This window comes from Centroberyx affinis, unplaced genomic scaffold (assembly GCF_046629955.1).
Source record: "Centroberyx affinis isolate AG114_WGS23_722 - 3 ecotype Tasmania unplaced genomic scaffold, CSIRO-AGI_Caff_v1 ptg003479l_1, whole genome shotgun sequence".
NCBI classification, from domain to species: Eukaryota; Metazoa; Chordata; class Actinopteri; order Beryciformes; family Berycidae; genus Centroberyx; species Centroberyx affinis.
Genome location: NW_027281438.1, coordinates 16,306 through 39,253, shown reverse-complemented (window position 1 = coordinate 39,253; position 22,948 = coordinate 16,306). Strand labels below are relative to the sequence as shown.

The following is a 22,948-nucleotide window of genomic DNA, read 5'->3' as shown; positions in this document are numbered from 1 at the left end:
TCTACAATAAATACTACAGAAGACACTATACAAATACCACAGCAGTAAAGTTCATGTTCATGTTCAAGTTTGTCTATTAATACAGCCCTTTATCACAAGCATGTCTCAGAGAATGAACCTAACTAAATCTAACTGATCAAAAAATCAGTTGTGAACAACATTATATAGGACAAACATAGCGAAAAGCCCACGACACACAAGAGCAGATTTTAGCAAGACAAACAGCCTACCTATTCTACATAGCCTAAACTTCCCGGCATCACCAGCCTTAGACCCTCGATTGCACAGAAGGAAAAACTCCAAAGAAAAACATTGGTAGGAGAAAAAAAAGTGGAAGAAACCTTGGGTGGACCGAGGCAAGGATAGGTGCCAGGCAAAACAGTGACAGGAGAAAACAGAAAAAAGGCAGAAAGGACAGAGAGAGGTTGAGAGCGATGTGAAGGGGCCAAGATCAGCGCTAAATCAGTACCTATCGGAATAAAATAGTATTACCATAGGAGATAAAAAAAATCATGCACAATATATAAGTGGATGATTGAGAACCACAGACACAACGTAAGTAAATTGTAATTTGCTTCTTGTGTTTTGTTGTAGAAATGAGTCAACTACAGAGGTCTGTCAACTTCAACTGGTGTGCTATGGAGACTTTAATGTGCAGCCACTAACCATCTTTTTATCTCCCTTTTCTGCATTGCAGGAAATTATATGAAGTTCCCCGATGAGGAGAGCTTGTGTGGACAGTTATGTTGCTGCTTTAGCTGCTTCTGAGCTTATTCACAATATAATGAGGAGAGACAGAAGTTTCAAAAAGATCTACAGAGCCACTCTGATTCGGTTGGCTCATCTTCAGAGAATCTCTGCACCTTCTTTGTCATTGCTCAGAGTTCATAATAAACATAATGTCTCAATAAAGTGATTTTGACTGTATTATTGGTAATTGCTGCGTACATGATTTAAAAACTATAAAATATGAAAGGGTCTTGATAGAACCCAATATAAATGTTCAAAGAGGAACCTGTAAAAAAATAAAAGGATTGACTTAGAAACCTCTGGAAGGGTTCCAAGTGGAACCTTAGTAGAATGAACAGCGGTTCTATGGAGAACACCTGGATAGATTCTAGGTATAACCTCAGGGTTCCTTACTGAACCATTCTTAGAGGGTTCCAGATGTAACTACCGACTATGAATTCAAAGTAGAACGATTTAGTAAGGGTTCTAGATGAATCGCTCTGAGAGGGTTCTAAGTCTAACCTAAAGGGTTTCACCTAGAGCTAAAAGGGTTCTCCTATGAGGACAAGTCAGTGTGGTCAACAACAAAGTGTGGTTTATGAGCCTGCATATTCAGAAAATATTTTCCCTCAACAGGAGAAATTATAATGATCAGCTGGGTCGATATCACACACCAGCCTACATCCACAAGGCAGCCTGTCAGTCACAGCTCTACTGAAATGGCAGCATTACAAATAATATAATAATAGAAGTATATACATTCAGACTCTACAGGCGACAAGATGAACTGAACTGTTGGAGGCTATAAACTATGTGTGTTTTAAAATTAAGGTTTCTTCAATCGACTTGTTCTGCTTTCAGCTCAGAAAATTGATGCTTCCTTGAATCGACCTGTGATGCCTTATGATTTTTGAAGTTGTTCTTCAAGTAAATCTTGAAAATTTGTTGTGATAAAATCCTCTGGGAAACGTGAAGATTTTAAGAACTCTCTTGAAGTAGTGCAAAGTATGTTGTGAGTTTTCAAGATGCATTGTTATCAGAAAAGCGAGCCCTGATTATTGGATGTGATGTTTTGAAAGAGGAAACTAAATCAACAGAGTATGAAGGGCCGGACCAATTCTACATCTCATGACTTCATACCTCTTCTCGGGAGAGATGGATAACAACAAACTAATTTGTTTTAAATTCTTACCTTCGCTCAGCAGAGTGGTGTCCATCTTTGAAGTAATGAGGTAGATCCCTAGACCAGTCACTCTTCATGGACACACAGCTGGGTTCAGGGGAGTCTGGTCTCTCCTGCTGGATCCTGATAGAAACACAGGATTGACAAAGGAAGGGTCCTTTTAACCTCAAGAAAATCAGGATTTTGAGCAGAAGGTCACCAGTTCAAATCCCAGAACCAGATAGAAGATCTGTGAGAGGAGAGTGAATGAGTAACGTTCTCCCCTTCCTCATTATTGTAGCTGGCAAACTTTCCTTACATGAAAAACGTTAAAAAACAAGAGTGATGTCACATATTATTGTTAATATCTGACTCTCTTCAGGGGGATTTTTTTCTTTACAATACTTTGTTAATTCTAACATTATAGAGTAACATTATGTTGACTTACTTTGTTTCAGAAGAATGTTGTCTTTTAAATTTTATAGGTGGATCCATAGACCAGTCACTCTTCATGGACACACAGCTGGGTTCAGGGGAGTCTGGTCTCTCCTGCTGGACTGGGCTTCAACACAACAGAGACAGAGCTTTTACTCTGAATAATGATGCTGTAATGATTTCACTGCTGAGCTCTGAGATGGAGAACAGTCATGGACAGTTAGAGATCCTCATCTTACCTCTTAGCTTTGGTCTGGCTGTCATGTTCCCCAGACAGAGTGGTTTTAGAGGGAGGGAGCCCCTCCTCTCTCTCCTCAGACTGACTCATAGTAGAGCCAACACCTTTACACAAACACACCCAACATGCTGTTAGCTGGACTGATTCATTACAACAAGGCTTTCTTTACAGGATATAATACTTCTGCTGTTGTGATCACTTGACAGTAAAATGCCAAATATATAATGTACTGAATTGTTTTAACTGGCCCTAAAATGTTTTAAATTTTACAGACACCTGTAGTCACCCTGCTTGTGGTTTGCACTTTTGTTTTGGTTTTCCATCAGAAATATATATATATATAAAAAAATAATAATAATAAATTCAGTCATAATTGTGAACCCAGTATTGTGTATTAAACTGTGAGTTGAATGTATGAATGTACAAAACACTATGAAGACCTGCTCTTTCCAACAAATGAACTGAGCAGGTTTATACAGACAGAAGGATTTTTAAGCCTTGAGGACGACTGAGACTTTAAAGGTTCAAAAGGTTTCAGTGTGAAAGGGAGTGAACCTCAGTTTTGTGGAGGTTGTAGTGTTTTGTACACAGTGTATCAACAGAAACACAACATGTATCTGAGCTTTCACACTAGTTCTGACACTTCCTGCATATTTCACCAATGCAATGAACTGAGATTACAACCTAACTGGAGTTTATCAGGCTTCCACTAAAAGTCACAAATAAAACGATGTTCTTTATGGCCACAAAGGCAACAGATGTTGGATATTATGGCACTATGAACGCCATCTGCAAGCAGCAGGTTCATGATTTGAAAGACTTTAGCACCTTAAGTCAACTATACAGTTATAACATACAATGTCAGCTAGTGTATTCATCAAACAGTAATGTTACCTTGGAAGATGTTTTCCTGGTGAATTCACATCCAGATCAAGTCACAGAGACTTTCTACCTTCATCTGTAGAGGAAACACTGACAGAGAAGACGCTGCTTATTCTCCTTCGTCAGTTCTGGATTTCTGTGAACATTTCATCTGAGGGTGCGGTCACATCCTCATAACTTCACTATCAAAGTCTAGAAACATCAGTCTGACACCAAACCTGATCTAACATGAGGCCAGAAACCAAGTCTGAGCAAGTACCCCCTGAGGCAGAGAAATCACAGAACAGGTGATGTAGTTCTACTGTGTGTCCACTAGATGGAGACATTAACCACATCATCTACAGTGAACTAAACAGCAGACCAGCGCACAGAGATGTAATGCATGGAGGAGGAGAAAATTCAATGACAGAGCGAGAATGAGAGTGTAGATCTAAAATCTGCTAGCTGCAATATCAAAAAAGGTGGCGCATGTGACCGGAGGTTAAACTCTTCCAGTTTATATGGAGCTTTAACGAAGGTTCAGTCAGGAAGGCTCTTTTACATGCTTAAGCTCCTAGTTTTACTTCTCATACCATCCTGCCATTCACATCTCTCACGCATTCAATGTCATTCAATGACAGAGCGAGAATGAGAGTGTATATCTAAAATCTGTCTGACTTCACACAAAATGACAACTAATATTTAAAATAAATGTGTTGTTTTATGTTGTTTGTTACAACTGACATGTTTGTCTTACTGCAGCTTCCTTGGCCAGGTGTTACAGTTTAACTCGTTTCCAGATTAACTGGTGACCGTAGCTTGAATGCGTCAGTGGTTACTCGGAGACGGCAGATGTTGTAAACAGGAAGAGAAAATTTAGCTGACCTTGCGAATGCCTTAATGTCTGTGCCAATTGTGACAGTCGTTTTAATAAATAGTCATCTGATTGTGATGTTGATCTGTAAGTTCTTTAATGTAGGCTAGCTGAGCTCGTGACATTCGTCAACCGCAAGAATGTTATGTTTCTCCATGAAGCAGGAAGTCAGTGAAACCCGCCTGATTAAAAAGTAATTGATTGCATGAAAAGATAGTTTCCACAACATCATTAGTGTTGAACTTCTCTAAGCCTTATTTGAACTTCTGTTTTTGTTAATAAATGGTCAAAGTGCTAGTGAGAGTCAAAGGGAATTAAAGGTTTTTCCCTCAACCCTGTAGGCAGAAAGCGACACAACTAATTACTCACAACTACTTTTAATAGATGGCTTTAACATTCACACCCACTAACACTAAAAATGGTTTGAAAACCATTATAAAAGCTTCTGTGTTGAAGCTAAACAACAGGGTTTTCAGACAGACAAACCTTTATCGGTTGAGTTGTTGTAGATTAATCTATATCAGCCGTTAAAAGGTTTGTTTCCTCTTTTTCTAGTCTAAATAAGCTAACAGTAGGTGGTAACAGTCAGATAAAACATCTGCTGGATAGAGTCAGTAAAGTAAAATACACTGAACACTGTCATGAAAACTGCTGTTACAATACCTTTAGGTGGAGAAAATAATCTGCGACACAACACAACATGGCGATACGTGAAAGTGAAACTAAATCAGCAACAAGGAAATAAACCAGGAGGGGGGAGGGGGAGAGAGAGAGCTGCAGTTTGAGCTCAACCCTTTTTAACATCCACATAACACTAACTAGCAGAACTGCAAAAATCCTCGGCCCCTGGTGTCAGTCTGCAGGACACAGAGGTCACATGTCTGATGTATGCAGATGACCTTGTTAGTCTTTCTCCCTCCAAAGAGGGTTTTACAGCAGAGCTTGGACGTTGTCTTCAGGTTCAGTGAAACATGGGCACTGACTGTCAGTTTAAAAAAAATTCCAAAAGACCTTCCAATTCTCAGAAACAATAAACATAAAATAGAAATAAAGAAACTGAACACATAAAAATATAACTATTTAGGTTTGATTATCAATTTCATGACATTCACATTCCAATTAGGACCTGGCTCAAAATTCTGAATTCAGTAATACATACAATTATGTGATATGGTACTGAAGTGTGGGGTCCTCTTTGTAGAATCATCTTGGGAGAGAAACTGTCAGTAATGCATGCAGGGCAGAACTCAGCCAGTATCCAATCATTATCACCATTCAAAAACGAGCCATCAAATTTTACAAATATGTCCGATCCAGCGACCCCCCACTCCTATCAGTATAAAGCTCTTCAGTGCCAAGAGCTGAACAAGAAGAAGAAGAAGAAGAGTTCCATCTGGGCTTCAGGACAACACTCAGTCTCTCTGGACCAATCAAATCATCTCAAAACAGAAAGAAAATTATATCATCTATTGGAAGGAAAACACAAAGTAAACTAGAATTCTATCTAACCCTATAGACAGAGAGTACACAGTGGCACAATATCTGACCACTGTGACTGACAGCAAACTGAGGAAATCCCTGCCAAGATACAGGCTCTGTGCACACAAACTGGCTGTAGAAACAGGTTGACACAGGCAGACCTGGCAACCCAGGGAGAGCAGGTTGTGCTTCTTCTGCTGTCGGGGGGAGACAGAAACAGAATCTCTCAGAAGGTACAAAGAAGTAAGACAGACTTATTTTGAGAGGATAGATAGAATATACCCAGAGTTCAACCATCTGCCTGATCCTCTCAAACTTCCCTATGTGGGGAGAAAAGTCAGTGTGCGGTATTAGCTGCAGAATGCGTTGATTGTTGTCAAACTTTAAAGGAACAGGGACACACAGTTGGATGACAAATATGAAGAATATGAATGAATGTATGTGAAAAGTTTTGTTTTTAATGGCTAATGTTATATTTTGCTGATTTATTTTTCCTCACAAACACAGGTTACATAAACACAGAAACACTGATAGTAGACGGTGGAGGGTCTGAATACACAGCAACACACACACACACACACACACACACAGATGAATTGGGAAAAAAAACAAATTGAGAGAGACAAATTGAGAGAGAGTCATGTTAAACAAAACAACAAACAGGGGACGGAGAAACCTGTCTTTATTTGGTCACAACAACCACAATGCACACACACACACACACACGCTTGAATGGCGCCGTGAAATTTGTTCTCCGCTTTTATCCCATCCTGGCTCGTCCTCCTCCTCGGGCAGGCCAGGAGCGGTGGGCAGCCTGCAGTGCGACGCCCGGGGACCAGCTTTTTCTTGCCATCACTGGTCAGGCGAAACAAACAAACAGCAAACAAACAAATAGAGAGATAGATAGATAGATAGATAACTTAAAAGGTACACACATAAACAAATAGACTAAATAAATAAAACACTAACTAAATGAGTTAATAAATAAATAATTATAAAGAACATATAACATATAAAATGCACAGATGTTTTACAGCCTAATTGCATTTTTTTCTACATTGTGCAAAAATGAAGATTCTGTCACTGATAATGTTTTGTTTCTTTCTCAGTTTATTTGCTTTTTAATCTTTTATATTGCTGTGTTCCATAAACCAATACAATTTTATTATTGATGTTAACTATGCTTGCTTGGACACACATATTAATAACTCATTTCTCCGTTACATAAACATTAATTATCCATTAAAAATAACATAGCTCAGTATCATGTAAGGGATTTATTCATGGGTTGGTTCAGAGAGACACTATTTTTCATGCCTTTTATGCAGGTTTACAGGTTATTAATGAGTTATTTAATGGAAAGTTCCTGTCTCCCTGAATTTTTTATTAAATTAGAAAGTCAAGATTAGGGGGTGTTTACAAAGGTTTCGGTGGGATCTTCTCTGTTAATAACTCCCTTAATTAATTTTAAATGGATTTTGCATGAATTAAGGGGTGAATTGATGTAAATGTATTAGAGTTACTGCTGCTAGAGTTGCTGCTGCTGCCTCTGATGACCACTTGGGGGCAGCATAGACTGTTTTCTGTTTGAGGATCATTGTGTTGATTGTTTTCACCTGTGTGTTATTCAGTCATTAGTTTCACCTGTTCAGTGGCCTATTTAAGTATTTTCCTTTGTTCTATTCTCCTTCCTTGTTTCACAAATGTACGGTTATTTTAAGGGATTACTGTTTCGTAGATTTCTGTAGCAAATTATTAGTCACGTTTATTAGGCTTATTATTACCTCCGCCAACAGAGCTGGTTTTGTTTTCGCTCCGTTCCGTCTGTTAGCAGGATAACTCCAAAAGTTAAGAACGGATTTGCATGAAACTTTGTGGAAAGTTTGGTCATGGGGCAAGGAAGAACTGATAAAAGGAATAGTTCACCCAAAAATTAAAATTCGGTCATTATCTAGTATTAACTCGGATGAGTGTTTTTTCTTCATATCGATCGCATGGCGTCAGAAGACTTGGATTATGCTGCAGCTGTATGGAGAAACTTTATGGACATTTTTTGCCCTTTTTGAAGCCAGAAGGACTGGACTCAATAGGAACCCTCCTTGGTGATGTGGCATGGAAAAAGATATTAACTTTTGGTGAAAATCCGACATGTTGAACTGGAATATATTGAATATTGCATAGCGTTGGCGGAGGTATGAGCTCTACTGAGGAGCATCTAGTATTCACAGTTTATCTATCTGCCCCTAGTGGCCGTTAGGAGGAATTCAGTTCAGTTCAATTGAATTTGGCATTATAAGCATAACCATATACAGTACCTACAGTATTGCAAAAGCATATTTATGAGTAGAAAGTAAGAATAAGAATGATTAGGCCTAATAAGATTAAAATAATCATGACAATGTCATTATCATTACAAAGCTCATAAATTTAATGTAAATCTGGAAACTTTTTTTTTCTCCCCTCAGTCATGTGGGTGAATATAATATAATATAGTATAATATATAACTTGAGTTGGGAGAAGCAACAGCTATAAACATGGAACATAAAAAAAAAATAGGGAAAATGGTATCAGTAAGGGTGTTGTCAATCACTGTGTGTGTGTGTGACGAGTTAACGTTATAGTGGGGGTTGGTCACTCACAGTTAGTCTATCTGCCCCCTAGTGGCCGTTAGCAGGCTTGGTAATGTCTCCCGTCTTCCGTGTTCATGTAGTGTGATCTAAAGTCTACAGGATGTTTGACCAACGTAATATTTTTTTTTGCACTGGCAAAACAAAATGTATATCCCTTAGGTGGTCCCATTTTATTTTGTACTCCCTCTGCAAGTTTTCATTGGATAGCTTAAAGATCACAGGTTAGAAATAGCAAACTACACTTCTTGTTGGAAAAGATGAAGACCAAACAATGTTCATTTAGGCTAAACTTTAATTCTAAGAACCTTAAAATTAGATGTCTAGCTTGGAATGATGAGAAGAGAATAAAACACCAAATAAAAAAAATCAAAGTTACAAAAGATATTTTAACCTGTCTATCAACAACAGACTCTAAGATGAACAACCATAACTTGATTCTGTCTGGTTTTATTTCTCATTAATTTCATTTTCACAATAAAATGTTCATGTTCTTGTATGTGTTGTTAAAACCCTGTTCAGTTTCCCAACACACAGAATACACTCTGTTTACACTGACTGATGGATGTTTGTTTACAGTAAAATGAGTAGGAAACACTGATGAATAAATAAACATTACTATTCTCACATTAAGATGTCGATAGCGTATTTTTTTCTCAAATTAGGCTTTTTATAGCAGTGTTGATAATGTGAAAATCACCTGCAGTTGTGATGCAGTGACGGCAGAAAGGCTTCCAATCTGTCCAAGCCCCCACTGAGTATTTACTGTGGAACCAGGTAACTGAAAGCTCCTTAATGATTGTTTTAGACAACATTTGTCCCAAACGTGATGATTAGTGTTAGTTTCTGTACGGTAATAGTGATGACATCAGCAGAAGACGTATTTTACAGGCATTATTTTAAGTAGGTAACGTTAAAGTACTTGAATGCGTTACTAGGGTTGGTCTGATGGCGCTGATGGCCAACAGTCATCGACCACTGAACCTACAGAGTGAACTCCGGTCACACTGATCCGTCAGAAAATGGATGGAATTACTAACGGATAGATTTCTGTCTGTTGGGTTGTTTTGGAATGTCAACACTATAAAAAAAAAAATGCCTCTGATTTGTGGTGACAAATCTGTCAAGAAAAAGTTCAACTGGGTTGAACTTTCTGTCCATCAAAACGGACAGAAATCTGACAGAGACGGACGTGTCATCAGCGCTGTCTGGACAATGGACAGCTCTCACTGAAAATGAATTGAAATGAACAGAGACGGACAGACACAATGGAATACTCTCCCGTTCTCTCCGAGGAACCGAAATCTAAAAAATGGACTACAAATCGGACTACTACGCCTACCAAACATGAAGCAAAGTGCTGCAGTTACATCACTATGACTAGTATTAAAAATATTCTTTATAATCAGATGATCTGCTTAATGAGGTTGCTTAAGCATAGGCTATAGGGAGGAAAAGTAAGGAAAGACCGGGTGAGTAGGTGAGGATGGGCTGTTGGCTCAAATGTGCAAAAAATAGAAATAGCAATTAATATCCAACATAGGCTACATACATGTAAAAAGTAGAAAAAAAAGAGAAGTAAAAGAAAGTATATACAGTATAAAAGACCCCCCCCACACACACACACACATACACACACACACAGAATATCATCGCCCATCACGATGTTTCACTGTGGACATCGTCATATGCCAATTTGGTAGACATTGCCCAACCCTACGCGTTACTTTTAATAAAGACTAACTTAATTACTAGTTACTACTGGGCAAGTAACAAAGTAAAGTAACCAGTTAGTTTCAAAAGTAACTTTCCCCAACACTGTGTGATCCTGTCCAGAGTGAGCTGTCATTTCAGCAGCTGTCTTTGGTCAGCAGAGTGTTTCTCTCTCCCTCCTCTATCTGACACAGAGACACTGAGGAGCTGATCCCGAACATGTACCTAACTCCAGGTTTAACCTTTTGAAACAACCCAAACCCAAACCCAAACCCAGGATAGAGTGGTTCAGTGAATGTGGAGTGGAAGGTGTGGATGTGGATCAGTGTGTCAGAGGAAACTCTGTAGAAGGACAGAGAGCCAGCAGGCCAGTCCAGATACACTGCTACTCTGTCAGAGACAGAGGAGGGGGAAGGTATGTATGTTCTTCTGTTATTGTGAAGGGCAGCGTAACTAACATCAGAGCAGGACAGACTCCAGGACTTTTCATTCCATCCAAGCCTGCAGTCATCACCCTCTCCTCTCCTACTGATTCCTCTGTACGTCACTCCTACATGAACCAGTCCTTTCCTCTCAACCTCCCAGTAACAGCGACCAGTCAGAGCATTTCTACACAGCAGCTGATCCCAGCAGTCAAATCTCTCTGGGTGATCAGGATATGGCTGCTCCTCTCTCACCACTGTCACCTTTCTGTTGTCTTCAGACAGGAGGAGCTTTCTGTTTACTGTGTTTGGGTCCAATGTGAGTTCACAGGCATCTGATGAAGAGAACGAGACAATACAGCAGCAGCTTCTCATCTAATACACCTGTTGTGTTTATTATTGGTTGATTTTTTAACAGATCAAATGTTAATTTCTTCAGTTTCATGGTGACACATTTTGTCAGCAATCTTTAAGTAGGATTTGAATAAAAAGATGTCACATACATGAGCTTTCTATTTAAATAGGATTTGAATGCAAACAAACTAAATACACACTTACACTTCCTAAGACCTGGTTTCAACCACTGCACTCCACCATGGTCCACACTGTGGGGGGTTAAATAAAGTCAGACCAGCATAATCTCTTCATAATGGAAACAAATAACCTGCATAACTTTCTGTATGAGTGAGTTTCCATACGACATCACTCATATCCACCATCACACATTAAACAATATTCATCATCTTCTCAGTGTGACAGAGAAAATGTGTGTGACTCTCAGCCTTCTAGCAGACATTGCCTCTCCATACCTGAGAGAGTCCAGTCTCCAGTGTGGATCCTCCAGTCCAGCAGAGAGCAGCTTCACTCCTGAGGCTCCTGGATGATTGTAGCTCACGTCCAGCTCTCTCAGATGGGAGGGGTTGGAGCTCAGAGCTGAGGCCAGAGAAGCACAGCCTTCCTCTGTGAGCAGACAGCCTGACAGCCTGCACACACACACACACACACACACACACACACACACACACAAAACAAGCTACATGTTAGATATGTTTTAGTATATGGCTGTGAAAATAGTTATGACAATGCAGTCAAATTCTTGCAAAAAATGTAACTGTCTCAAATGCAAACAGTTGACCCAGTGATTCGGTTCTGTGGCTTAATTTGGTTCAGTTTGAGAGTTTGTCTCAATTTGTGACAGAATCTTACAAGCCCTTTCTGGTATTTTAGGTTTCAGCAACTGTCGCTGCAAGGAGAGGAAATAGTGAAATATCTTCATGGAAATTCACAGGAGCTACAAAACAGTGATAAATGTTGGCATCACAACTGGTTTAAAAATCATGTAAGCAGAGAAAATCCTACACAGGTCAGGTGTTTATTTACTGACATTAACCTGCATGTAAAGCAGGATTTAAATCTGTTGAACAGATTGAAGAATCCTGACCTGAGAGACTGTTTTGAGAGCACAACCTTAGTTTGGAGAGTGTCAAATCAATTGAAAAAAAAACTGTAAATGGATCTTACTTGAGAGTTTCCAGTCTACATTGTGGACTCTCCAGTCCAGCAGAGAGCAGCTTCACTCCTGAATCTTGCAGGTCGTTGTTATTCAGGTCCAGCTCTCTCAGACTAGAGGACTGGGAGCTGAGAACTGATGACAACTCCTGACAGCATTTGTGTGTGAGCTTGTTTTGATTCAACCTATTAAATTAATAGAAACATTTTCCTTAATAATTATGCTTTCCACGGCGACTCACTGTCAGTAAGCAGGAAGGAACATACATACATTTGGACAGGGAACATTTTGTTTCAGACCTCAAACATGATGCTCTAACTCTGTCCACCCTTTTAATAGAATGAAAAGGAACAGATAAGAAAATAAGGGGAATATAATGCAATACATTTTTATCACACAGGTTTATATCATACAAAATTATTTTGTTTGATCAATGCAGAAAATGTATATGACCACTGTGGTACCCAGGGGGAATTAAGAGAGAGGAGTCCAAAAGCAGTCAAAGGGTTCAGTATCAAGGCCAGTGCTGCAGGCTTCCCCTGGGACAGGTATGCTGCATTCTATTGTACTTGGAAATGGAATGGAAGGCTACCTTTAACACCCCCAGTGACCACTACAAGTATCTGGTTATGCCCTTTGGTCTCACAAATGCCCCAGCAGTGTTCCAGGCACTCGTGAATGATGTACTCCAGGATATGTTGAATCAATTTGTCTTTGTCATGACATTTTGATTTTCTCAAAGTCCTCCACGGAGCATGTTCAGCATGTCTGCCAAGCCCTCCTGCTGGCAACATACAAATGGATCCTTCTAAGCTTAATGTGGTGAGAGAATGGCCTGTTCCTACCTTCCGTAAGCAGCTTCAGCACTTTCTGGGATTTGCTAATTTCTACTGTTGGTTTGTCTGCAACTATAGTTCTCTGGCTGCCCCACTCAATGCTTTGGCCTCCTGTGCTGTCCCTTTCTCCTGGTCCTCTGATGTGGATAAGGTCTTCAGTGAATTGAAGAGATGTTTTACCTCAGCACCCATCCGCATCCATCCTGATCCTTCCCGACAGTTTGTGGTAGAGGTGGATGCTTCTGATGTCAGTGTGGGCGCTGCCCTGCCAGCCGCTTGTTTGTTCCAGAAATGTACCTGTCATCCTGGTGTCAATCGCACCCACACATTCCTCCGACGCCGCTTCTGGTGGCCCACTCTGGATGCTGATACATTCTCTTTTGTTCAGCTGGACATATTTGACCAGAAGAAATATTCTGGATCCTGCCCATGTTGCTGATTTCCACCAGAGGCATGCGGACTGGCCTGGAGGGACGTCAGGAGCCGTCCCTAGGAGAGGGGGTCCTGTCACGATGTCAGCTGCATCAGGGTTAGGGTTCTCTCCATTCCAATCCCCTTCTTCTCTCTCTGTCTCCTCTTCCCTTCCCTCCTAGTCTTCTGTGTGTGTGTTGTGGGTGTGTCTCATTTCAGGTCTTGCAGTTTCCCGCCCGTTGCTGGTTCCTGCTCATCACACAGCTGGTTCATATCATCACATCAAGGCCCTGCCTACTTAAGCCAGCACTTTCTCAGTCATCTTTGTCAGTTCGTCAGATTGCCATAGCATTCAGACCACAATACATTTTTATCATACAGGGTTTATAGCATACAAAATGATTTTGTTTGATCAATGCAGAAACTGTGAAAAACAAATACAAAAAAAACCTCAAAGACATAAAAAAACCATCATAAAAACAGCTGTCTAGCATATATTATAGTTAGTTGCAACATATTGTTACACAAAAGCATAATAACCTGATCTTACCTGAGAGTCTCCAGTCTACAGTGTGGATCCTCCAGTCCAGCAGAGAGCAGCTTCACTCCTGAATCCTGCAGGTTGTTGTTACTCAGGTCCAGCTCTCTCAGACTAGAGGACTGGGAGCTGAGAACTGAGGCCAGAGCATCACAGCTTCTCTGTGACAGCTGGCATCCACTCAGCCTTAATGGATATGAACAAACATGAACATGTTGTTCTCTTACATTACACAAAGTCAAACGTCTGTATTTTTTTTCTTTCAAGTTACTACTACTAATGATAAACTTTATTTATCTATACGCAGAGGTTATAGTGTACTTTGCATGGTGCTGTAGCTCACTGAGTTGAGTGTAGCATTAACAATGCCAGGGATGCTGGTTTGATTCCCAATTGGGTCACCCACGCTAAATATATACTGTATATATATATATATATATATATATATATATATATATATATATACACTATATGTAAGAGTTCTGCAGTGAAACTCATGGACAAAATTAGCCATGCTTTAAATGTGATCAGTAAAAGCTTTACATTAATTCTGTATCTGAATGATAACCATTAGAGAGATGCTGAAATTGGGGATTTATGATTCTGTTTAACAATAGTTAAAATCCTAGCTACTCTATTCTGAACAATAGTTTTGAGAGTTTTGAAAGAACAGACATTAGTTTGGAGAAATATGTCAAATCAATTAAGAAAAACCATAAATGGATCTTACCTGAGAGTTTCCAGTCTACAGTGTGGACTCTCCAGTCCAGCAGAGAGCAGCTTCACTCCTGAATCCTGCAGGTCGTTGTTACTCAAGTCCAGCTCTCTCAGACTAGAGGACTGGGAGCTGAGAACTGAGGCCAGAGCTTTACAGCTTCTCTTTGACAGTTCACAGCCACTCAGCCTGAATAAGAATTGGTGATAAAGACAACAATAACTTTGATGATATTTCTTATGTTTTCCACTGTATGAATATTAGGTTTAATACATTGAATCTTTCCACTTTTCTATGAACTTACAAAGATTTATTGGAGGCTTTGACCACTGGCAGCAGCCTCAGAAGAGCCTCCTCTGAAGCAGAGTATTTCTTCAGATCAAATACATCCAGCTCTTCTTCTGATGACAGTAAGATGAAGACCAGAGCCGACCACTGAGCAGGGGAGAGTTCGTCTGTGGAGAGACTTCCTGATCTCAGGTACTGTTGGATCTGCTCCACTAGAAAACGGTCATTCAGCTCATTCAGACAGTGGAACAGATTGATGCTTTTCTCTGGAGAGGGATTCTTCTTGATCTTCTGCTTGATGTACTGGACTGTTTCCTGATTGGTCTGTGAGCTACTTCCTGTCTGTGTCAGAAGGCCTCGTAGGAGAGTCTGATTGGTCTCCAGTGACAGACCCAGGAGGAAGCGGAGGAACAAGTCCAGGTGTCCATTTGGACTCTGTAAGGCCTTGTCCACAGCACTCTGGCAGAGGTGATTTACCTGAGATTGGTGTATCAGTTGAGATGTTGTGGAGGCTGATTGTGGTTCTGACAGTAGATTGACATCAGAGTCGATGAATGAGATGATGACATAAACAGCAGCCAGAAACTCCTGAATGCTCAGATGGACAAAGCAGAACACCTTGTCCTGGTACAGCCCACGCTCCTCTTTAAAGATCTGTGTGAACACTCCTGAGTACACTGAGGCTGCTCTGATATCAATGCCACAATCTGTCAGGTCAGCTTCATAGAAGATCAGGTTGCCTTTCTCCAGCTGCTCAAAAGCCAGTTTTCCCAGAGAGAGAATCATCTTCCTGCTCTCTGGATTCCAGTGTGGATCTGTCTCAGCTCTTCCATGATACTTGACGTTCCCCTGTTTGGACTGAACCACCAGGAAGTGGATGTACATTTCAGTCAGGGTCTTGGGCAGGTCTCCTCTCTCACTGGTTTTCAACACATGCTCCAGAACTGTGGCAGTGATCCAACAGAAGACTGGGAAGTGGCACATGATGTGGAGGCTTCGTGAAGTCTTGATGTGGGAGATGATTCTGCTGGCCTGCTCCTCATCTCTGAAGCTCTTCCTGAAGTACTCCTCCTTCTGTGGGTCAGTGAAGCCTCTCACCTCTGTCACCATGTCAACACACTCAGGAGGGATCTGATTGGCTGCTGCAGGTCGTGTGGTTATCCAGAGGCGAGCAGAGGGAAGCAGTTTCCCCTTGATGAGGTTTGTCAGCAGCACATCCACTGAGGTTGACTCTTTAACATCAGTCAGGATCTTGTTCTTCTTGAAGTCTAGAGGAAGTCGACACTCATCCAGACCGTCAAGGATGAACACAACCTGGAACTTGTCAAACCTGCAGATTCCTGCTTCTTTGGTCTCAGTAAAGAAGTGATGAAGAAGTTCCACCAAGCTATATGTTTTCCCTTTCAGCAGATTCAGCTCTCGGAAAGTGAATGGAAATGTGAACTGTATATCCTGGTTGGCTTTGTCTTCAGCCCAGTCCAGAGTGAACTTCTGTGTTAAGACTGTCTTCCCAATGCCAGCCACTCCCTTTGTCAGCAGTGTTCTGACTGGTTTATCTCTTCCAGGTACAGGTTTAAAGATGTCTTCACATTTGATTGGTGTTTCTGGTCTCGCAGGTTTCCTGGAAGCTGCTTCAATCTGTCTGACCTCATGTTCATCATTGACCTCTCCACTCCCTCCCTCTGTGATGTAAAGCTCTGTGTAGATCTGATTCAGAAGTGTTGGGTTTCCTGCTTTAGCAATCCCCTCAAAAACACACTGAAACTTCTCCTTCAGATCAGATTTGAGTTGACGATGGCACTCTGCAGCAAGAGTTTCTGAATGAACAAACAACAAATGAAATCAATGAGTGGATTTCAGTGTGGATGGATATATTTTCCCACTCCATGATATCTATTCAGCTCATCAGTAGTGGACAAACATGTTCTGACTGTGTGCAGCCCAGAAGAATTGTATAGATCTGATACAGATGTGTACAGCATATTTACAGCAGTTTGGAAATGTAAACATCTCTCATTTTCTACCGTTTCCTCTTTCCATCATGTTAAACCTGTTAAAAGCCTCTTACTGCTCTGCAGAAAGTCAGCCAGCTCCTCCTGCTTCATTCTCCTCAGGAAGTGCAGTGTGATCTGCAGAAAAGCCTCTCTGCTGCTCCTCCTCTGCTCTTCCTCCTCACCGTCCACCACCTCCTCATCCTCCCTCGGCCTCTCTGAGCATTCTGGGTAATCTGGACTCAGAACCCTCTGGAACCTTTTCAGCTCGTTCTTCACAAAAGTGACAATGTTCTCCTCAAGAAGCTGTAACAGAATTCATATTAAAATCATGTAACCCAACATCACATCCATCTTGCATCCCTAAAGAGTGCAACATAGAGACTATAATGACCAGAAAGGTTGATTTGTATTTGCTTTGTAGCTGAAGTAAAAGGTGTTGTTGTACATTTACACACCATAAATATGGAGTCCTGGTCTGTTTGATGTTCCCGGGCAGACTGAACACTGGGAACCTTTTTCCTTTGACGGTGAACTCTGTGGAGAAAACATTAAGTATTAGGTCTATGAAGTCACTTTTCTCAGGTTCACTCTGCCTTGCTCTTATGCAGTTACTTTATTTCCTATACAGTTCTAGATTTGTAGGGCTGGGTTCAAATGTTGCATCAATAAATCTTCTTGGGAGCATTATCACCTTATGACCTTAGTCCTCACCCTGCACCTGAGATAGTTAAAATTAGGCTGAGCATACACTTTCTTATCTGTTTGAAGAGCCAGATACCCACCTGCTGTCCTTGAATGTGGACTTTTTTGCCCTCACTAGATCTAGGTGCTCTTGGTCCAACCTCTTCCCCACAGCGCCCTTCCTCACTTCTGCCCAATTGTCCTCAGACTACACACAACAAAGTCAAGAAGTTCTTGTTAGTACCCACAGGTTATCAATCATTAGTATCAGGCATAAGCTTCTCTGGTTCCCAGTAATGCCTAACCCAGCCACACTGATCCGTTGTGTCTGTCCGTCTCTGTTAATTTCAGTTCATTTTTAATAAGAGCTGTCTGTTGTCTGGACAGGGCTGATGATGTGTCCATCTCCGTCACATTTCCATCCGTTTTGACAGAGAGAAAGTTCAACCCAGCTGAACTTTTTCTGGACAGACGGATTCATCACCATCCATTTTGGTATATGGAATATAAATAATTTTAATAATTTTTAATGTGTAGTCTGTTCCTTATTTTTTCCCACGAAGTAGCACTGTTATGAGCAAAGCTAAGCTACTGTATTTTGGCCTCTCCCACCATGTTGACATTCCAAAACAGCCCAATGGACAGAAATATATCCGTCAATAATTCTGTCCGTTTTCTGACGGACCAGTGTGGCCGCAGCCTAAATTATTATAACCAATTGTAATGTGCTCTCACCATATTTTTGAAGGGCTGGCCTCTCCAAAAACTCTTGGACCCTGGATACTCAAAGCCCAGTTTCTCAAGCTGCTTCAGGCTTGAAGCCACCACATGCAGCTCCTCTCCATCATAGGCGTACACATTTTTGTCCTGACACGTCATCAAAACAAACTGGCCACACTGGCATGAGGAGTTCTCCACTGCACCCACGACCACCATGTTCACTGTATTAGGAAGATAGAAGTTTGCCCACTCCTTCACTATGGCATCGTTCCCTTTGCAGATGGTGTCGGCCAGCTGTCCTATCGTCCACTTGGAGCCAAATGGCTTCTTCAAGGGAACCTTCATGTGTCGATGTTTGGACACTGCATCTGACACTTGTCTCAGGTAATTTTCACCTGCAGCATATTCACAGATGTGACGTGAGGAGAGTATGAAGGAATAGGGGAAAGAAAAAAAAATGTATGTAGTTTACCTTTTTTTTTGTTGCACTTCTGGAAATCACACCAAACCCTGAGAGACAGAAAAGATGAAGACCTTGATGGAGTTACAAAGACCTCTAGTAAATCTATAATGCATACTATAGAAGACACTATACAAATAACACAGCAGTTCAATGCAGATCGACTCAATTTTCATGAAATAATGGATCAATTTTTGTTTTGTTTCCACTCAGAGCGAAGCCAAAGGAATGGCCTCTCTTCACAGCAATTGTTTGGAAGAAAGCTCCTCTGGCAGTGAGCCTGGGGAACTGCTGGTAAGTTGTATGAAGAAAAAACACTCACCCGAGTTTGTACTGGATGAGGTTGAGGAGATAATAAATTTAATATGCTGCCACGTCAAACCATTAGAGGCAGTTCCTTTTGCCCCAACGTTCAAGATACATCATTATTGGGAAAGCCAGCCCTGATTATTGGATGTGATGTTTTGAAAGAGGAAACTAAATCAACAGAGTATGAAGAACTGGGCCAATTCTATATATCATCAATTGATACCTCTTCTTATGAGACCATTGCCATAGAAACCATAGAAACATTATGAACACAGTGAAAGTAAAACTGTCTTATGAAGAAGACAGTTTTACTTTCTTAGTAATGCTAACATACTAAGATAATGATGACTTACATATTTTCAGAAGGATGTTTATCTTTAAAGTGTAGAGGTGGATCCTTAGACTGGTCACTCTTCATGGACACACAGCTGGGTTCAGGGGAGTCTGGTCTCTCCTGCTGGACACTAGTAAACAGGAAGGATCCCCACCATCATTAAAATCCATGTTATGTGGATGTGTAGCTGTTGGTTTTTTTTGTCATCAATATCATACATTATCACCTCTGCACAGTAGAGTGATTTCCATCTCTAAAGTTTAAGGGCTCAGCAATAGACCAGTCACTCTTCATGGACACACAGCTGGATACAGGGGAGTCTGGTCTCTCCTGCTGGACTCTAGTAAACCGGAAGGATCCCCACCATTAAAATCCATGTTATGTGGATGTGTAGCTGTTGTTTTTTTATAATCAATATCATACATTATCACCTCTGCACAGTAGAGTGATTTCCATCTCTAAAGTTTAAGGGCTCAGCAATAGACCAGTCACTCTTCATGGACACACAGCTGGGTTCAGGGGAGTCTGGTCTCTGCTGTTGGATCCTGATAGAAACATTATGAACACAGTGAAGGTATCTGTGTCCTTATGAAGAAGACAAATGTACTTTCTTAGTAATGCTAACATACTAAGATAATGATGACTTACATATTTTCAGAAGGATGTTTATCTTTAAAGTGTAGAGGTGGCTCCTTAGATTGGTCACTCCTCATGGACACACAGCTGGATACAGGGGAGTCTGGTCTCTCCTGCTGGACTCTAGTAAACAGGAAGGATCCCCACCATCTTTAAAATCCATGTTATGTGGATGTGTGGCTGTTGTTTTTTTTAATCATCAATATCATCAATATCATACATTATCACCTCTGCACAGTAGAGTGGTTTCCATCTCTAAAGTTTAAGGGCTCAGCAATAGACTGGTCACTCTTCATGGACACACAGCTGGATACAGGGGAGTCTGGTCTCTGCTGCTGGACTGGGCTTCAACACAACACAGACAGAGCTTTTACTCTGAATAATGATGCTGTAATGATTTCACTGCTGAGCTCTGAGATGGAGAACAGTCATGGACAGTTAGAGACCCTCATCTTACCTCTTAGCTTTGGTCCGGCTGTCATGTTCCCCAGACAAAGTGGTTTTAGAGGGAGGGAGCCCCTCCTCTCTCTCCTCAGACTGACTCATAGTAGAGCCAACACCTTTACACAAACACACCCAACATGCTGTTAGCTGGACTGATTCAGTACAACAAGGATATATCACTTCTGGTGTTGTGCCAAATGCCAAATATACAGTGCAGTGTGTTAGAAATTGGGTCATCACAGCTCCAGTGAGCCCAGCTGGATTGAGGCAAAACTGAATCTGAGGACGCTCCATCAAGTTTGAAGTCTGCTGTGTGGCAACATTTTGGCTTTCCAATTCATGGAGAAAATGGCAAAAAGCCAAATACCGACAAGACAAAGACGCAACATGCTGAAGACATTACAGTAAAAAACTCAGTCGCCGGTATCTGGTTATATCTTAAATATAATTTTACAGGTCTGAGTTGTTTCTATTTACAGTGAGAAATTTCCCTGGTTGTACAGATGTATATTTTTGTTAAATCTTCAGGCTTATTTTGAACTGCATTAAAAGGTCTTAAAATGTTTTAAATCTTACTGTTTCATTTCACAGAAACTGTAGTCATCCTGTTTATGGTTTGCATATGGTTTGCTTTTGTTTTCGTTTGCCCTCAGAAATGTACGTATATATTTTTTTTTTCAGTCATAATTGTCTTCATTCAGATTTTAGCACTTTGTCTTGCAAAAGTCTACTATAGAGTCATAACAGAAAATGACAGCTAGTGTATTCATCAAACAGTAATGTTACCTTGGAAGATGTTTGCCTGGTGAATTCACATCCAGATCAAGTCACAGAGACGTTCTGCCTTCATCTGTAGAGGAAACACTGACAGCTTATTCTCCTTCATAGTTCTGGGTTTCTGTGTTCATTTGATCTGAGGGTGTGGCCACATCCTCATTACTTCACTATCAAAGTCTAGAAACATCAGTCTGACACCAAACCGGTCTAACATGAGGCCAGAAACCAGGTCTGAGCAAGTACGCCCTGAGGCAGGGAAATCACAGATCAGGTGATGTAGCTCTACTAAGTGTCCACTAGATGGAGACATTAACCACATCATCTTCAGTGAACTAAACAGCAGACCAACACACAGAGACGTAAAGCAGGGAGGAAGAGAAAATTCAATGACAGAGCGACAATGAGAGTGTAGATCTAAAATCTGCTAGCTGCAATATCAAAAAAGGTGGCGCATGTGACAGGAGGTTAAACTCTTCCAGTTTATATGGAGCTTTAACGAAGGTTCAGTCAGGAAGGCTCTTTTACATGCTTAAGCTCCTAGTTTTACTTCTCATACCATCCTGCCATTCACATCTCTCACGCATGCTCACTCATTATTTCCTTGCTGTCTTTTCCCGGGCCGTCAATTGACCAGCTGATGTGAACAGCTGATGTGAACAGCTGTTCACATCAGCTGGTCACATCTATCCAATAGTACAGCGACACACCTCCATTGTTAGCCTATCATTTTGCTGCTGTCTTTGTAAATATGTTTCTCTCTCTCCGCTTTAATCCATCCATGCTGCTGTTATGCGCGCACCCCTCCACCTCCCCGTCTCCGCCCAGTCTTCGCAGATTCATCAGCTTCATCACTCATCAGCCTCACCAGCCTATCAGTTTCAGCCACCACCATCACCAGTGTCTGGACTCGACAGCGGGATTTATAGTCTAAACGCCAAATACTTTCTTGTTAAGTCTTAATTTTCACTATATCATCTGCTATAATAAACAATTATCTTTACTTCATTCACTTGTCTCTCCTGGTTGAACTTATGTTGTTGGTTGCATCTTGTCTTGCAGCTTCCTGGTCTGCCTTGAAGCAGGAAGTCAGTGAGAGCAGCCTGGTTAAATAAGTAGCCTAAATATACATCAAAATGCTAATGAGAGTGAACGGGAATTAAAGTTTTTTCCCCGCAATCCTGTTGGCAGAAAGCAGCGTTAGTTTTATTTTGAAGCTAAACATCGGGTTTTCAACGTTAAACGGCTGAGTTGTAGATTTCCTCTTTTTCTAGTCTAAATAAGCTAACGGTAGGCGGTAACAGTCACATAAAACATCTGCTGGATAGAGTCAGTAAAGTAAAATACACCAAACTGTCATGTAAACTGCTGCTTACAATACCTTTAGGTGCTGAACATAATCTGCGACACACCGATACGTGGAACTGAAACTAAATCAGAGCGAGAGAGAGAGAGAGAGAGAGGGAGGAGGGAGGGATCGGGAGAGAGAGAGAAAGAGACAGATAGAGAGAGAGAGAGAGAGAGAGAGAGACAGAGAGAGAGAAAGAGACAGATAGAGAGATAGAGAGAGAGAGAGAGAGAGGTGGACTGGTTTGATTTAGGAAATATCAATGTCACATTGGTGGACTTGTAACCTTTTCTTTCTTAAATGAATGTTAAATGTTAAATGAAGTACAGGCTAACGTTACAAACAACCTACAAACTAACAAAGAAACAAGCAAGCAAACAAACAAACAAATAGCCTAAGTAACTAGATA

At 40.9% G+C, this 22,948-nt stretch overlaps 1 protein-coding gene across 3 annotated transcripts in view; it reads right to left on the bottom strand.

Annotated features, from left to right (window-relative positions):
* Positions 1-22,628, bottom strand: part of LOC139661226 (NACHT, LRR and PYD domains-containing protein 3-like) — a 91,757-nt gene extending 69,129 nt beyond the window's left edge. Inside the window, exons 1-20 of one of the 3 annotated variants that reach the window (XM_071539636.1) lie at positions 22,573-22,628; positions 21,204-21,281; positions 20,431-20,533; positions 20,202-20,318; positions 19,986-20,096; positions 19,769-19,882; positions 19,564-19,677; positions 19,357-19,467; positions 18,707-18,744; positions 18,250-18,629; positions 17,616-17,722; positions 17,289-17,367; positions 16,908-17,136; positions 14,856-16,656; positions 14,567-14,740; positions 13,849-14,022; positions 12,063-12,236; positions 11,351-11,524; positions 11,100-11,146; positions 8,684-10,876 (exon numbers count right to left, since the gene is read on the bottom strand). In XM_071539636.1, coding sequence (XP_071395737.1) covers positions 10,257-10,876; positions 11,100-11,146; positions 11,351-11,524; positions 12,063-12,236; positions 13,849-14,022; positions 14,567-14,740; positions 14,856-16,656; positions 16,908-17,136; positions 17,289-17,367; positions 17,616-17,722; positions 18,250-18,629; positions 18,707-18,744; positions 19,357-19,467; positions 19,564-19,677; positions 19,769-19,882; positions 19,986-20,096; positions 20,202-20,318; positions 20,431-20,519 — 4,653 coding nt within the window. In that variant the 5' untranslated portion in view covers positions 20,520-20,533; positions 21,204-21,281; positions 22,573-22,628 and the 3' untranslated portion in view covers positions 8,684-10,256. Of the gene's footprint in view, positions 1-1,921; positions 2,036-2,339; positions 2,454-2,565; positions 2,669-3,458; positions 3,591-8,683; positions 10,877-11,099; positions 11,147-11,350; positions 11,525-12,062; positions 12,237-13,848; positions 14,023-14,566; positions 14,741-14,855; positions 16,657-16,907; positions 17,137-17,288; positions 17,368-17,615; positions 17,723-18,249; positions 18,630-18,706; positions 18,745-19,356; positions 19,468-19,563; positions 19,678-19,768; positions 19,883-19,985; positions 20,097-20,201; positions 20,319-20,430; positions 20,534-21,203; positions 21,282-22,572 lie in introns of those variants that run through there. The other 2 variants (XM_071539635.1, XM_071539637.1) reach the window with 2 other exon arrangements.
* Between the last annotated feature and the right edge of the window lie 320 nt (positions 22,629-22,948).